The sequence below is a fragment of the Cydia strobilella genome, chromosome 13, assembly GCF_947568885.1.
Source record: "Cydia strobilella chromosome 13, ilCydStro3.1, whole genome shotgun sequence".
In the NCBI taxonomy this organism is placed as follows: Eukaryota; Metazoa; Arthropoda; class Insecta; order Lepidoptera; family Tortricidae; genus Cydia; species Cydia strobilella.
This window is the reverse complement of record NC_086053.1, coordinates 9,972,297-9,989,336: the sequence shown is the minus strand read 5'-3', so window position 1 is coordinate 9,989,336 and position 17,040 is coordinate 9,972,297. Positions and strand designations below refer to the sequence as shown.

General features: G+C 37.9%; 1 protein-coding gene and 1 long non-coding RNA gene across 8 annotated transcripts in view; one reads left to right on the top strand and one right to left on the bottom strand.

Annotated features, from left to right (window-relative positions):
- The window catches only part of LOC134746706 (uncharacterized), a 218,324-nt gene that overhangs the window by 126,126 nt on the left and 75,158 nt on the right, over positions 1–17,040 (bottom strand). The gene's annotated exons all lie outside the window — the stretch shown is intronic.
- The window catches only part of LOC134746648 (long-chain-fatty-acid--CoA ligase 5), a 74,288-nt gene that overhangs the window by 52,871 nt on the left and 4,377 nt on the right, over positions 1–17,040 (top strand). For 6 of the 7 annotated variants that reach the window (XM_063681147.1, XM_063681145.1, XM_063681141.1 and 3 more), the window contains exons 3-14: positions 300–454; positions 6,838–6,961; positions 7,532–7,675; positions 7,907–8,032; positions 8,643–8,842; positions 10,504–10,704; positions 12,181–12,398; positions 13,619–13,769; positions 15,281–15,391; positions 15,757–15,924; positions 16,136–16,279; positions 16,787–16,960. In XM_063681147.1, the coding sequence (XP_063537217.1) occupies positions 300–454; positions 6,838–6,961; positions 7,532–7,675; positions 7,907–8,032; positions 8,643–8,842; positions 10,504–10,704; positions 12,181–12,398; positions 13,619–13,769; positions 15,281–15,391; positions 15,757–15,924; positions 16,136–16,279; positions 16,787–16,960 (1,916 nt within the window). Of the gene's footprint in view, positions 1–299; positions 455–1,022; positions 1,367–6,837; positions 6,962–7,531; positions 7,676–7,906; positions 8,033–8,642; positions 8,843–10,503; positions 10,705–12,180; positions 12,399–13,618; positions 13,770–15,280; positions 15,392–15,756; positions 15,925–16,135; positions 16,280–16,786; positions 16,961–17,040 lie in introns of those variants that run through there. The other variant, XM_063681148.1, reaches the window with a different exon arrangement.

The following is a 17,040-nucleotide window of genomic DNA, read 5'->3' as shown; positions in this document are numbered from 1 at the left end:
ACAATTTTACACTGGGTTAACGGTTTAACCGGTTAACTCCGGGTTAGTGGGATGGTGCAAGTGGCGCTTAATAATTTGTCTGTTTTCTGTGTATATAGTGATTGGTTTCTTTCATTGCATTTGAAACACCTACTAACATATGTAAATTTATTAATCTCCGCTACCCAAAGGTTGTCTGGAACAGATCGCTTTTTAGCGATAAGACCGCCTGTTGTTTACCTCTGCTTGTGTTTCTGTTATCTTATATTGAGTTGTGCAGTATTTGTATTGTATTGTAAGTATTCACCTTTTGTCCCCAGTGAGCGAGATCGACCAGTACCTATGGATGGTAGGAGGATCAGCCGGCGCGCTGGCGCTTACGGGCGTCGCGGCCGCGTCGGCCTTCTACCTCAGCACCCGGCCCAAGCCAGAGAAGCCCCTCGTCACGCTGCACGAGCAGAGCCTACTTGAACCGGTAAGAGTAAAAACACTCACAGTAAAGCCCCAAAGTAACAATAAAACAACAAGTACTCGTATATTTAGGAACAAGATGATGCATGAAAATATCTTGTTTCAAGAAGAGCAGCTTCAAATTTAGCAGTTTATACTTGGTTCTGGGACTTTTCGTGACGTCGGTTTAGACCAAGGTCAGTTGATTCTTTAAGCAGATTCCCTATCCAAATCACGAAGGATCATCACTATCATCAGATAACGGCTTAGAAGCTTTGCCTGATAACTCCAGCAATACTAAATAAAAATAATGAGTGATAAAAAAGTCTGTCTATTAAAATAACAAATTGCAAAATTATTCCTACGCGCGATAAACTATGAGATATTAGTCGTAATGGTGGACTATGATAGATAATATTTTGTAGCTTCACAATTATTATGTCTGCCACCCGTTCTATAAAAATCGAATTAAATTATAAATATAGTGATGACGAAAGGGAACTCCTTTATACTGCGGTATCGAAGCTCTACTTGTCCTAATCCAAGCGGGCGGTGTGGACTTGGCAGAGCGCATCTTTGAGCGGTATTTTTAACTCATTGTACAACGAACGGCCCTGCTGGCTGCTCTCCTGTCCAAGTCTCTAACGAAAGTGATAGGAAGTACATCGTTTCCGAACTCGAGAACCAAACCTTCAACTCACCAACTCAATATTTGAGAAACTTTTACCGAGGTGCTGAGTGTAAAATGTCTCGACTAAGCTGCATTCGGTTTAAAAGACAGTGTTGATTGCGCAATACAGTGTTGTAATAGTTTCCTTAATATCGTTAGTGCGTTTCGTGTGATAAGACAATCAGGATGGCGTGCTGCGATTGTTGCATCGGGACCTTGCCCATCCGCCCTCCGATCAACTTGGCGGATCAATCGGAATCATGTAAAGTAAGTTAGTCGTTCAAACCATTTGACAAAAGATATAAAAGATGAAGGAGAGTTCTATTCGTTTTAGGTTATTGATCAAGAAATTTTAAATGATATTTAGAGCAATGATATTATTTTTATTCGAATCCAGCCTGAATATCAAATAGAAAATAAATAATGATAAAATAACTCAAAATGTAGATTATTGAATTATACTAATTGAAGATGGTTACAATACCTAAGTTTATCTAGATGATAAATAAACATTACACTAAAAGTAATTGGCGTTAGGCTCGCTACTTTGTAGGACTCATGCCGACCTCCCGAGTATAGTTGGCAAAGCTCTATAACATCGGGACTAGGGACGTTTATCTGGGAAATATTTCTCGTGGCCTATCAAAATACCTAGATAATTTCTAGATTTTTCTTTTCATTGACTTATTTTGAATAGTATCTAGGAAATACAAATAATAATGTAACCTGTCTGAACTCACATTATTTGCATTTCATTTAAGTTTTGCAAGTTGCAACCACTGCCCAGCATCGGACGTCAAGTCTGGTAGATCATCCGGGCTACCCGAGTATGCGCGGAGTGAGCAACGCTAGATGATGTGCTCCATGGTCTGGTCCTCGATGCCGCAGTCGCAATGCTGTCGCATAGAGTCACTACAACAAGTTGCATCGTCCGTGCACGGTTCTTAGGCGGTTTAAGCGACACCATAGTTTCCTAGGAAGGTCGGTCCCCTTGTTCATGATAGTCGGGTCGATATTCACGGCCGGGGTACCGTCAGCTTGCTTCATCCATTCTTGTTTCCAGTGCTGCCTTATAAAAAAAATACTGTATATAATTTCGCCACATGATTAAATAAATAAATGCATTTCATCTAGTAGACCGAAAATAAGATAAAAATATCCATCCTACCTGATATATTTTTAAATTATTTGTTATAGATTTTGACTTTAGATAGGTAATTGAAACTTAAGGAAATTATAAAAAAATGGACTTCGTTAAGCAATTTATAAGATAACTAGATATATTTCTTAGTTGCATCTGATTGTATTTTATGTGCTGTAGTGTTTACGTGTTTCTTGAGTACGACTCTACATGTTTATTTATTTTACACATCTGCTAGAATCGCTAGATAACGAGTTAAGATAATTACTCGTATTATGCTGATTGTACTTGTTTAAATTCGAAACTAATAATATTTGTACAAAATTTTAACAAATCTTGTTCTTCTGAAACAAACACAAATGTGTGGCATTTCATATATTACTTTTTAACTTTTTAAACATGGTCTAACTGCTGAATGGCTCCTTTAAACTAAAAATAATTATCGAGCGGCCCTAAGTATCTTTAACTTATTTTAAGCATGTCAACAATAATAACTGGAATATGATATTTTGGCAGATGTTTATTTTATTTGAACATAAACTCTAAACGCCACTTGCACCATCTCACTAACCCGGGGTTAACCGGTTAAACCGTTAACCCAGTGTCAAATTGTACTGGTAACCATGGTAACTCCAGGTTTGACCGGTTAACCCTGCAAGTGGCCCTTAATGTTCCTACAACAATTATTATTTACAACGACGGGACTTAATCGCGTAAAATAAGTTTTAAATTCGTTTCGTTTGAAACGTCGGAGGTAAATTTAAAACTTATTTTACGCGATTAAGTCCCGTCGTTGTAAATAATAATGAGTAAAAATCGTGAAAGTTTAAATCAGTGTCCTACCACAATTGACATATCGTAAACATCAAAATAATAATTATTGTTACCTAAATATAATAAATAAAACAATTGGTTAATAATTGCATAGAATATTAAATACTGTGAATGACACATAATAGATATTACCAGGAAAATTTCATTCAAAATTTATTTTAAATAATAATGTAATTTATAGCTAATAGAAATGCCATAAATTTATATTTTATGTTGCCTTGTTATCTTATGGGGAGTTATTAAAAGTTAACAGCTGTGTAAAAAATAGTAGGTTCAATGTTACGTTAGTAGTAACAAAAAAGTTTTAACAAATAAAATATAGCATAGATCATTAGCATCCCATTTTGAAATTGTTGGCAAAGCGTCCAATAAAGTCACGGGGCGTATGAAATATTAAATGTATTTAAACGAGAAGTCATTAAAATATATAAACGCTTATACACCATTATTATTTTTGTTAATTTATACAACGCAAAGTATTCCAGTTGTTTGTGAGTAAAAAATTCGAGCGATAATAAACACGTTTCATTCATAAATTACTGTTAATGTGTTTCAGAGATTTAGTTCGTTCGATTATCTCATAAACATTGACATGCCAGTTAATCTCGGAGCCGTTTATGATGTTTGTCCAAACAATGGACTCGAAGCAGTCACATGACAGCTGAAATATTTCTGAATTCCTCCTTCCCGTTGAGTAATTCTCATGCCAGTCGTTCCTATAAATAATTTGTGTGAATATTGGAGAAGATCATGGTCGTAGTCGCTAATGACAAGCTGTTGACGAATTGTTACATAAACCGGTCACAGTACGAGTATACGGGAATTAATATAATTTTTCTGAATATTGGAGATCATGGTCGTAGTCGCTAATGAAATGACAAAGCTGTTGACGAATTGTTACATAAACCGGTCACAGTATACGAGAATTATAATAATTAGATTTCATTGTAATATTCTTTTCGTTGTCTTGTTTTTTGTCCCCAAAAAATGTGACGGAGTGGGGCTTTTTTATGGGGTGAAATTTAATTTTTAATTTTTCTCAAGAGAATTATATTCTACAGCTAGAATGACATGAAAGATTACTCAACTTTTTTATTTATTTCATAAAAGACATAAATAGAAGCGTGACAGAGTGATCAGAACAAGACAACGAAAAGAATTTTGACCCGATTAATTAATTATAGTGTAATAATTGATATAATAATTGTATTCGATCAAATGTGCAAAATAAACAAAATAGTCCAACTTTTGTAAACAACAATTAAAGAGGTCGATGCGTAAATATAAACTTCAGAACGTTAACATGTGGTGACACTTATCTGTCAATACAATGCAGAATGTAGTTTCAAAAATTCATGTATCAAATGCAATAAATCTTTTTTACATTGCAACGTGAATTGAATAATAACAATGCATCACGCGCATTGTTAGTGTGACGTCAATGCATTATCTAGTAGGGCGATGTCTTGTGACATCTGAATCCTTGCCAATCATTTAATTATGTTACAGTCTCGTATTGACACGTGAATTCGTGCCTTACATGTGGTCCCATGATTCAAGCATGCTAGAAGTCTCCTATAGTAATACTTGCTTTAATTTTATTGATAAATATGTTGCTATGCGACTATCGCTAGATGTCAGTCACACGCTCAACGTACTTATATCTTTACCCCTTATAATTTCGGTATTTATTTATACTTTGTAGACATGCCAGAATAGTCCACACGTTTTTTTTACACGAATAACAGAAACGAATAATTTCTACTAAGATTAAAACTTCAACGATAAATCTGGATAAACAAAATAAAAATGTCCGGGCAATAGGGCCGCCGTGTTAACACTCAACCTCAGCGTCGTATACAACGCGGAAATAGAACTCCAGCCAAACGTGTCCACAATGTCACGTATTTCTGTGAGACTTGTATAATATGTATTTTTACATGCCAAGATCAACTCTGCAGAAATGCCCTTCTCAAAAATTTCCTGTTTTTTTTTAGAAAATCCGACCAATGTTTCTTGTAAAATGATAACAGTTTTACCCATATCCATACCGTAACATATTCTAACAATGAACAACAACTAACTGCATGTTTTAACGAACCAATACTCATAAATAATAATGATGATAAAGATGGAAATCACAGTGGTTAGTTGTTGGAGTTCATTTGAGATGTGCAATATACGTTAAATATTTTCCAACAATTTTAAATGCACACGATTCTCATCTTGGAAATGATAACTTCAGTAGGCTTTACCTTATAGTTTTTGGTTCTGAAGAAAATCTGTAAACTGTATTTTACAATGTATAATAATGTATCTTACTAGTGGTAAGGACTATTCACTAGTGTATACGAACTGCTAGCAGACCCTGGGTTCAGAAGTATAGGGTGCAACCGGGATAAATGCTAAGATGAGAGTCAAATATATATATGAACTGTCTAATCTATATGTTTTAAGAGCAATAAATAGCAGTGACATCGATGCAACTCGCTTTCAGCACCCAAGGTCATTTCACTCAATTATTCTATAAATTTAAGTGGCGTTCGCCTAATGATTCCAGAAATAACGCACACGCTTTAACATGTCACTGTACCGGCTAAAAATACTCACTACTGTCGGCACATTTTTTTAACTTTGCAACCGTTGACCACTTCCTTACAGTTTAAGCAACTTGATCTTCTGATCTTGGTTATGATGAGCATGTCATCAATTATTATTTCTATGTATTTACAACTACATGTATTTAAAAGTAAAGTTTAAACATTATTAACCTACTGACTCCTTGATGTCATTCCTGATATACTTGCGTTATTGTAAATATCTATTCGAAGAGAAACTAATGCTTTTACGGTCGATAGCGAATGTCATATGAATGCATAAATGATCTGCAGCCCATTGCTAGTAAACAGTTGTAACAAGCTTAATTAAATATATTGTATTATATCCGTCCTAAATTTTGTTTCACGAAATTGAATCGGATTACCGCCCGCCTCTTATGTAAAAGGAGTCTGTTATATAAACTATACCTAATGATATCTATTCCTAGTTTACAGAAGTGTCTCTAATTTATAGAAAAACATGTTTACATTTTGAACGGATTGAAACGAATTCTAGGCATTAATAGAAACCTGTTGCATAAGAAAGTAAGCAATGTTCTTTCAAGATCAAAGTTGAATAACCCCATGACCTATAAAGAAATCACGCGCTAAGTAATGTCCTATTCATAATCTAATGAACAGCTTGCCAAAATCGTTTGTATCTTTCCCACAACTGACTTTGACCCGTTCGTTGTTCCATTTATCATTGTCAGCAATAGCTATTTATCTGTAATATACCGTAACATGTAAGATTAGTTCAGAACTTTAGACTACAACTCAAAATACTGAGTTACCAGGCCAAACGCGTAATGTCATTGGGTTAGCAGAGAGTTATTTACATGTTGTATTAGTGGCTCTGTGTAACATATTCGGTGTTAGTTTGTTTGGCTGCATTTTTGAGGTCAATGGAAGCGTAAAATATTTGAAATTTGCATTGGGCATATGTTGGACGAGGTGAATGGGGTTATAAATAACCCGGTTACAGCTGCAAGTTGCGTTAAGGAGATTACAACTGATTAGTTCTGTGTCGTGCGGATTCAAGCTAGTGACCTTTTATATTAAATTTCTTCCTCTAATAAAGTGCTAGCCATAGTATAATTAAAAATAGTTTAATAAATATTATTTTATTGTCAGGCATTATAACGATCTTTTTCCTTTTGTTTCAGGGTCCGGAAATGGTCCGAGTGTCAAAATTCTACAAAGAAGCAAAAAATGGTCGATATCTCCGTTACCTTCACGAAGATACGCGCACTCTGTATGAAACTTTCCGCCGAGGAGTTAAAGAATCAAGTGAGGGTTTCTACTTTTAACCCTATTTTGAAAGTTGCTAATCAATTGTTATCTTTCGAGATACCTTTGGTAAAAAGTTACTACTCTGCTTAACGAATATGAGGCCCATAATTTAGCTTCATACTTACAATTAGATACACAGTCGTGACTCACTGCCTGCAGCCGTCGCCGCAAAATTCACAATTGCGAAGCAGGGAGTGCCCCAGGGCACAATTCTAGGGCCCACCTCATTTCCCTCCACGTTTCCGCTCGTTAACGATAAATACGATAATACACGTTTATTACAAAATATTGAACATGAACCTCATTGGCGAACTGGCTTGGGTACAGTTAAACGTATTGCTACTGAAGTAGTCGAGCCATTAATGTTTTTTGCTATCTTATTGCCTCCGAGCCTTTTTGCGGAAAAAAATTAAGCGGGTTTGTCCGTGGAATGTTCCTTAGCAGTGTTGCATTGAGATGCATTTTTAGATCAACAGGATAATAAATGTACGCGACATTCTTGCTTTAATGGAGGCAAAGGGTTTTATGGCCAATTTACGTTAAAAGCTTGTTTAATTTACTCAACAGATAATGGCAACTGCCTCGGTTGGAGGGAAAGTCCAAATAAGCCTTACGTGTGGCAGAACTACAATGAGACCCTGCTGCGAGCGAAAAACTTTGGATCAGGACTTTTATGTCAAGGTCTTACACCGGGACAAAACACATTTATAGGTAAGAAATTTTTCTTGGACATTTTTCTCGATGGTATCAAGCCAACCACCAACAGATTTAGCCTTGGATATTAAAGTCTAATATAACATGGAGTTTTAACTTTTTGGTCGTTAACTTTACTGTAAAAAATTATTGAAATACTTAAACGCATTTGTATTTGGATATGGTTTTAGATGTTACGTTACGTAATTTATTCACTGATCGTATTGGGATAAATGCTTTTTTTTTCAGGTATATACTCACAGAATTGTCCAGAATGGATCATGACAGAACAAGGTGCCTATTGTTATTCAATGGTCATAGTGCCACTGTACGACACGTTAGGAGCCAACGCATGTGCCTTTATTGTTAATCAGAGTAAGTATTTACAAAATACATACTTATGTAGTTTCCTTCACTTATTTTTTGATTAACATAGCGATTTAATTTATTTACAATTTAAATTTAATTTTTATATATAATATAATATATATTAATAATAATATAATAAGTATCAAAAATTGCTAAACAGAACCTTTTTGTTTTAAGGCTTTTACGAAACTATTAGCTTTGCTATAGACTTGACTCTACAGAAACTATGACTGTGAAAGTGTGATTGAAATATTTATCATAAAATAACAGTATAAAATTACTTTGCGGAGTCTGCGGGGTCCAAAATAGTCGCTGAAGATGCAACCGGGACAACTATAATATAATATGAGACGGAGCAGCCAAGATGTTCAAAATTATCTGAACACGCCCTCAACGTCTTGACAATAGGGGCGTGTTCAGATATTTGTGAGCGCCTTGGTCGCTCCGATATATTTGATGGCGACTGTACTAAGTTTAAGTGCACAATTCAAGTCTTAATATCAATGATTTTTTACGCGTAAATATCACGAGTGTAAACTATAAGGTCGTATCGATAAATAAGTAACTAAAAAAAGTGTTTTCAATTTTGTCTACAACAATATTTGAATATTTCCAGCTGACATGTCGCTCGTCGTTTGCGAAGACGACAAGAAAGCGAACCTGCTGCTCGACCAGGCGCCGCGGTGCCTGCGGAAGCTCGTCACCATCAAGCAGGTGTCGCCCTCCACGCACCAGCGCGCCAAGAGTCGCGGCGTGGAGATCATCAAGTTCAGCGACGTCGAGTTCCAGGGGGCGCAGAAGGATCACCCTTGTGTCGTAAGTGATTTATCTGATTAGATAAAGAGTGATTTATCTGATTATATAGATAAAGAGTGATTTATCTGATTAGATATAGTAGGGATTCCTACTAATATTATAAATGCGCAGGTAACTAACTCTGTCTGCCTATCTGTATGTACCCCTTCATTTTAAACCGCTGAACCTATTTTGATGAAATTCGGTATGGAAATAGTTTGAGGCATCTCACGCCGACGAAGTCGCGGACAGAAGCTAGCTAGTATGGTTACAAGTTTTTAATTTTGTACTCTGAGCCTTTTAAGCAGGCAAGTTTGGCTGAAACCACAGAATAACTAATAGTACTACCGTACAGAAAATCACTCCTTCACAAAAACCAGATTTAGGTACAAAATTATACCTACACTCGCCGCCTGCAAGTAAAATTGAAACTTATAACCGCGCACGAACCGTGAATCTTCTTTGCGCGCCGCAGTTTTATGACCGAGCTGCGAGTGTCGGCACGGGGTTGTCACTTGACAAGTTTTTGTACCTACACCTACAAATTTATTATTTTTAAGATAAATATGTAGGAATTACAAATGTTGATTCTGTAAACAAAAAATTTTTAGCCGGAGATAGAATGTCTGATTCTCACGGAAGTAGGTATGCCACAGAAGTACTTATTCCTTTGAAAATATGTCGGTCAATATAGTCCGGAATTTAAAATAAATGTTTTTTTTTGCTTCCTTGTTCTTCCGTTTATTCAGACATCCGTAAACAGAACATTATCTTTTATACAGATTAGATTGCGATTTAGGATTCGAAGCCATTGCGTATTTTCAATTTTGCGCGAGCGGCAGCCCACTGCCATACACCTGCCCGGGCGGTGCGCCGGCCAAATATACCTAAACTGCGCAGTGACACCCCCCTGCTGAAACTTCTAAAAATTAAAGTTTCTTGCTTGTGTATAAAGATCAGAACACATATATCTTCTTCTTCCTCGCGTTTTCCCGGCATTTTGCCATGGCTCATGGGAGCCAGGGGTTCGCTTGACAAATAATGCCGTATATTGACGTAGGCACTAGTTTTTACGAAAGCGACTGCCATCTGAATTTCCAACCCGGAGGGGAAACTAGGCCTTATTGGGATTAGTCCGGTTTCCTCACGATGTTTTCCTTCACCGAAAAGCGACTGGTAAATATCAAATGATATTTCGTACATGAGTTCCGAAAAACTCATTGGTACGAGCCGGGGTTTTAACCCGCGACCTTCGGATTGAAAGTCGTACGCACTTACCGTTAGGCCACCAGCGCTTCAGCGCAATCAGAACACGAATATATACCCTAGAATGAAACCTATGTTCTCTCAGATGGGAATTAAAGAATCCTGTGTCTCTAGTCTCGTACATTCCCAGACAGAAAAATAAATAAAACATTCTATTCTGCATTTCTTTACTGGAGAGCTAACAATGGATTAGCATTCCTATAAACCAACCGCAGCTATAGTTTTCAATGTAAATAATTTAAACTGTTTGTTAGAAATGACTTGGTAATAGAATAGATTCGATTTCGAAGAAATATTTTTGTAAGTTATCGAACTTCGTGAGTGATTCAAAACCGGAACGAGTAGAAATCAAGGCCTTTAGGGCCCGATGTTGGGGCCCAAAATACTGAATTTAACAATAGATATTCTATTTCCAGCCGCCGAAACCCGAGACCATTAGCACGATTTGCTACACGTCCGGCACGACGGGCATGCCCAAGGGCGTGATGCTCACCCACGAGAACGTGGTAGCGTCCATGTGCAGCGTCATTATGCAGCTCGGCGAGCACCGGCCCGCTAAGACCGATGTCATGATCTCCTTCCTGCCGCTCGCTCATATGCTGGAGCGATGCTGTGAGGTGAGTCATTGCTAAGATTGTTTTTCAAGGCACCAATATATACGGCACCTACCTGTGGATAGAAAAAAAAAGTTTATAGTATACCTGGTAAGTAATAGGAATTCGGTCAGTCAGTATATGTATATAAGTATTTTTTATAATAATCGGAAAATTACGGACTGATACTGACCTGATTAGGATCTGTAAATCGTCAAGAGGAAAATTACAATGCATATAGTTGACAATCATTGTGTATGCAACTGCGAATGGGTGGCTAACGCATAGTGCTATAAATAAATACCTATCATTGTTCAAGTTCAGCAGCAAATTGTATGAACCGTGACTTGGCAGTTTCTCAACATTCGTTTCCACGGTTTGCATTAAGCTGTCATCTAATTAGTGTTTATTAATCATTAGTGGTTACTAATCATAAACCATTTATTTGAAACTATGTCAACAAACATTCCTACCTTGAAGGCAGATGTGTAATGAAATCATGAATTTAATTAAAACTTTGGTTTTTAATTTTCTATTTTGAGAAATTATACAGAATGGCCTAAAAATAAGTCCTGCCTGGCAACGGGAATGCAGTTATTTTTTGGTCACCCTGTATAAGCGAGCGGTCGATTGGAAATGGAACGATCAAAGTATGCGCAAACCTTAATAATTTGAACGAATTAGTAACATAACATTTTTAACAAGCAGAAACGTCTGCGACCGATGCTATTAAGCTTAGAAGAAATTGAAAGTGCAGTTGGCAGAGCGCTGCAGTATTGATCCAGAGGCCGTGAGTTCAAGTCTCACCCAAGGCAGTAATTTTCCCATTTAAAAAGAATGAAATAGTGACATGTTGATAAACGGTTCTTTACTTGCTCTGACGTACTTACAATCGTAGGTCGAGTAGGGATGGTGGGTTTAGAGTTCATTGGGTTCCCCAATGATTTGTAAATGGCCGCTGTCAGAACTAGGGATACACCGGATATTCGGTTACTATCCCGTATCCAGCCTAACCGGCCCTTACTTTAATATCCGGCCGGATACCTAATAGTAACTGCATGATTTCGGAGTAAAAAAATTGGATTTAAGAAACAATTACAGTCATAATTGTTCTTGTTTATTATTTAAAAACAAATGTTAACATTCCACTCACATGCACGCGCACTCATTTCAAACCTAGAAAAGAAATGAGTCCGCGCGAACGTTCGCTACGAAACAGTTCAAAACCTTTCACAATGCGCACCTGAAAAACCGAAATGTAGGTATAGTTCCGCCGGCCGAATATTCGGCGGCCGGATACTGAATATTAGGCGGCCGAATACTGAATATTCGGCCGATGGTCAGGTCAAACATCCGGTATCCGGTATATCCGGCCAAACAACTATCCGTTGTATCTCTAATCAGAAAAACTGCGGTTCTTCTAGTTTATTGTAGTCTGGCGGAAACATACCTACTTTGTATAGGTAACTAAAGTATGTAAATTGTAAACTCTGGTTTCAGAATGCTGTATACATGGTAGGAGGAGCTGTCGGCTTCTACAGCGGCGACATCAGGCGGCTCGCCGACGACCTGCAGTGCCTGAAGCCCACGATGATGCCCGCGGTGCCACGGCTCCTCAACCGCCTGTACGACAAGGCCCAGTCGGAAATCTCCAGCTCCAAGATCAAGAAGATGCTGTTCAACATGGCTTTGTCTGCGAAGGAATCAGAGTTGAAGAGGTATTATAGTCAGTTAATTGTATATAAAGGGAAGAGTGGTCGCTGTCCACAGTGTTAACAGATCTCCAGCTGTAAGATTAAGATGTTGCTCTTCAACATGGCTTTGTATACGAAAGAATCAGACTTGAAGACGTAAGTCTGTGAATGCTTTATATACTGTTTATGGTACATGCATGGTAGGAACAGGGTATTTACAGCGAAGACATAAGACGGTTTTCATAGATTAGCGACGATCTCAGACACCTGCTGATCAATGTGCCCACAAAGCTCATAGTCTTTGGATCTTACTTTTTGAGTTAAAAATTCTATTACAGTTTCAGCTATAAATTGCTTCCTTTATCTTTCCGGAAAGCCGTTCTCTTGTATAGTTATTTTTAGGGTTCCGTACCTCAAAAGGAAAAAACGGACCCTTATAGGATCACTCGTGCGTCTGTCTGTCTGTCTGTCTGTCTGTCTGTCCGTCTGTCACAGCCTGTTTTCTCCGAAACTACTGGACCAATTAAGTTGAAATTTGGTATACATATGTACGATTGTGACCCAAAGACGGACATGTAACGCAAATAAATGAATTTTAAACATGGGGGCCACTTATAAATAAATAAAAAATGAATAAAAATGGTAAATGAAAAAATTAAAAAATAAAGTTTTTCAGTCTATATCTTGTTATATATTAAATGAAAGAGCTCATTGTGGGAATCTCAAATATATTTTCTTTATAGTTTTACGATAAATAATTTAGAAGTTATTCAAGAAAATAGGCAAATAATGACCATTTTTAGACCCAGTAGTTTCGGAGATAAAGGGGGGCTTTATCTCCGAAACTACTGGTTCTAAAATTTTGAAAAAAATAAACAAAATAGATAACAACCTATACATTACAGGAAAACCTATTAGAAATCGCAGTCAAGCGTGAGTCGGGCTTAATTACTTAGTTTTTGATCCGACCCCTACGGGTTTTTTAAAGACATTTCACTCACGTTTCACATACAAAATACATTGCTTAAATTGTGTAATATACGGAACCCTTGGAACGCGAGTCCGACTCGCACTTGGCCGGTTTTTTTTAAACTCAACTGTTATTGATATGACCTTCACACGACTCACAGTCACAGTACATCTCGCGTGGAATAAGTGCGAGCGATCGTATATTATAACATAATCGGAATATCGCTCCTGGACTGCATGAAACATGTTGCTGATTCACCATTGTTTGATGGCAGGGGCATCATCCGCGGGGACTCGATCTGGGACAAGCTGGTGTTCCGCAAGGTGCGCGAGGGCATGGGCGGGCGGCTGCGCATCATGGTGGTGGGGTCGGCGCCGCTCGCCGGCAACGTGCTCACCTTCGCGCGCTGTGCCCTAGGCTGCCTGGTAAATATCATTATTATTTTCTTCAGATATAGGGGACTAACTATCCCAAAACTTTTCGGTCAGATGAACGACCACTTTCACCTTCGCGGTCAAGGAATATGATTTTTTAACCACTTCATACCGTATCTTGTCACAGTGACAATAATACGAGTATGAGATGCCGGTACGTATTTTATCACGGTACCTAATACGAACTGGCACAGAAACCGCTTGACTGCATATCACGTCATCACGTTACGTGATATCTTTTATGTACTTAACCATAATGTACCTACCTATTTATTTCCACTTCACTAAAAGTTTGAAGCAATCCGCCTGCTATGTGATTGTTTAATATTTGTACACATTAACGTCAGACTGCATAAAATTATGCCACTTCCTCCACAACCCACTCAGTTTCTGCCAAGAATAAAACGTCTATGTTTTAATACCTACCCTTACATAAAACTCATGACTATACTCTTCATTCTCACATTCCATCTTTTACCGTGGCTTTAATTTTAATAAATACCTACGTTAAAGATGCATAGATAAAAATAGTAACATTATAATTAGTTGCGGTCTTGAATTAGATAGTCTAGACTCTAGATAGTGCTTTTGAAAACCATAAATTGTACGTTGAAACTGACATTACTGATTATCCAGTTACCAGTAATATTATCAAAATAAATAGTTGGTTACTATGGACCAGATATTTGATCAATATTATTTTTATGATATAGTAGTTAGGTTTGTATAATTGAGTAAATACATTATAAAGGTCATGCGGTTTATATTAAGGAAAACTACCGGAGTTCTCAACGCCCGTGGTCATGAAGACGCTAAAATAAACATTACTTTAGTATATCTGGAATATCTTTACAGTCATAATATTTTGAATCGCAAGTAATATCTACTTATCTAAGAATAGATAATCCGGCAATAAATATATACCGACTTTACTCTGATCTTGAAACCTGCTCTTAGTGAATCAACTTGACTTTGAAAGCATTCCTTCTAATTCGTAATGGCGTAGTATAAACGTTTCTCATGATACATGCTGTGAAATAGGTACTCTACCTACATACGTAAGAATTTTTATCGTTCTCTTTGTTGAGTTCAGTACCAGAACAAAATGCTACTTCGAAATAGTTGGAAAATTAAGTTTCTTTGTATTAGTCTTCAATAATACAATGTACTCGTAATGTCTCAATCGTAAAAGTAATAAATTGATGTAGACTAGGTAAACTGAAAAATAGATTTATTTGTATAGCAAAACTATTGTGATAAGTGATTCGGATACCTACTCGTACTCCTCGTCTTTTAAAGTATGGTCAAGGTTTTTAAGTTTACATAATTATACTCGAAAAAGTAACGTTGGGTCCATCATGAACTACGGATGCCCTAAGGGTTATGGCCGTTACGGCGTTAACCGCGAAATCTAAAGACGTCGGTTAGAATCCGGCCTCGGCTTTTAGAAGGCTTGGTCAGCTTTTGTAGGTATTTGAGTTTATAACATCATTGTTTTTCAGATCGTGGAAGGCTACGGTCAGACGGAATGCACCGCGCCGGTGACTCTAACCGTTCAGGGCGACCACGTGCCTGAACATGTCGGGCCTCCCGTCGCTTGTAACAAAGTGAAGGTAAATTAGATTACTTATTTAAAATAAATTGACCTGTTGCTTAGTGCAGCTAGGCCATAGTGAACAGAGAAACACAATGTCAAACTAGGCAATAAGGTGCAAGTAGGAAAATATTGTTAAAAAAACTCAAACTTACCATAACAGAACAGTTTCCAGAAAACGAAGCCTGTAGTAGCAAGTTGCGGTAAAGATTAGGGCGTTTTATTTGAGATCCGATCTCTTAAGATGTTTTACCTGTAACAAAACAGCAGTTGGCTGTTGCCGTACGGTTGTTAATGGAAATAACAATCCACTTATAATTCATTCTGGGGGTTTCCTTTGAAGGCTTATCGCGACGTGTGATCTAATCATTTGATTATTCACAGCTTGTGGACGTGCCCGAAATGGAGTACTACGCGGCGCAGGGGCACGGCGAAGTGTGCGTGCAGGGCGCCAACGTGTTCAAGGGCTACTTCAAGGAGCCCGAGAAGACTGGCGAGGTCATTGACCACGACGGTTGGCACCACACTGGCGACATCGGCAAGTGGCTGCCGGTGAGTTACTCCACTTTATATGATGCGCTCGAGGTGGAGTTACTGTGTGTGCCGGGTGTGACTGTGACACGCGTTTTAGGACCTTGTAGGTACTTTAAAAAAACGTGTGACTGGCCTGTTTTGAAACATTTAGAAAAAAACATTTTTTTAGATTTTAAGTTTGTCGAATACTTTATTTACCTAAGTGCTTATTGTTTTTACTTTCTTTCAGAATGGCACCTTGAAAATCATTGACAGGAGAAAACACATTTTCAAACTGTCACAAGGCGAATACATAGTTCCTGAGAAAATAGAAAATATTTACATAAGAAGTCAATATGTCGAACAAATATTTGTTCATGGAGAATCATTGAAGGTAATTTGTATTTCTTATTATTTTACTTAGCACTTCATAGTAGTATTTTATAGTCAATGGTTTCGCATTAACTAGTTTTTAAAGGGTCGGCAACGCGCATGTAACATCTCTGGTGTTGCAGTCGTCCATAGGCTACGGTAACTGCTTACCATCAGGCGGGCCGTATGCTTGATTGCCACCGACGTAGTATAAAAAAAAGTCGTGCCTCAGTCATAGACAATGTCAAACACTTCCAAATCCATAGGATTTATGACTTTTCATACATTTTCCATGAAATCGCGTTTGTGGTTACTTTTCTGCCGACGCAATATCGCGTCCCCGGCTAGGGGTTAAACCTCTCCATTCCAAAGAAATGGGTAATTCATCACAATTTCCCATTGTCTTGGTGTCGTGATGTAGCACAAATAATAAAAGAAATAGAGCTCATATTTCAATGTGATATTATCCATTAGGATTCAACTTTTAAGCCATGAATGTAGAGATGATGTTACATACACGTGTTTCCAGTCGTGCATAGTGGCGGTCGTGGTGCCCGACGTGGACGTGGTGAAGTGCTGGGCGCTGGAGCGTGGCATCAAGGGCACGTTCTCGGCGCTGTGCGATAACCCCACCGTCAAGAAGATGATCCTCGACGACATGCTGCAGTGGGGCCGCAACGCCTCGCTCAAGACCTTCGAGCAGGTCAGTGCTGATGCCCTTTTATTTTACTACGGGTAGGTTTCCGCAACACGGGGTTGGAGGGGTAGGCTAGTCCAACCAGC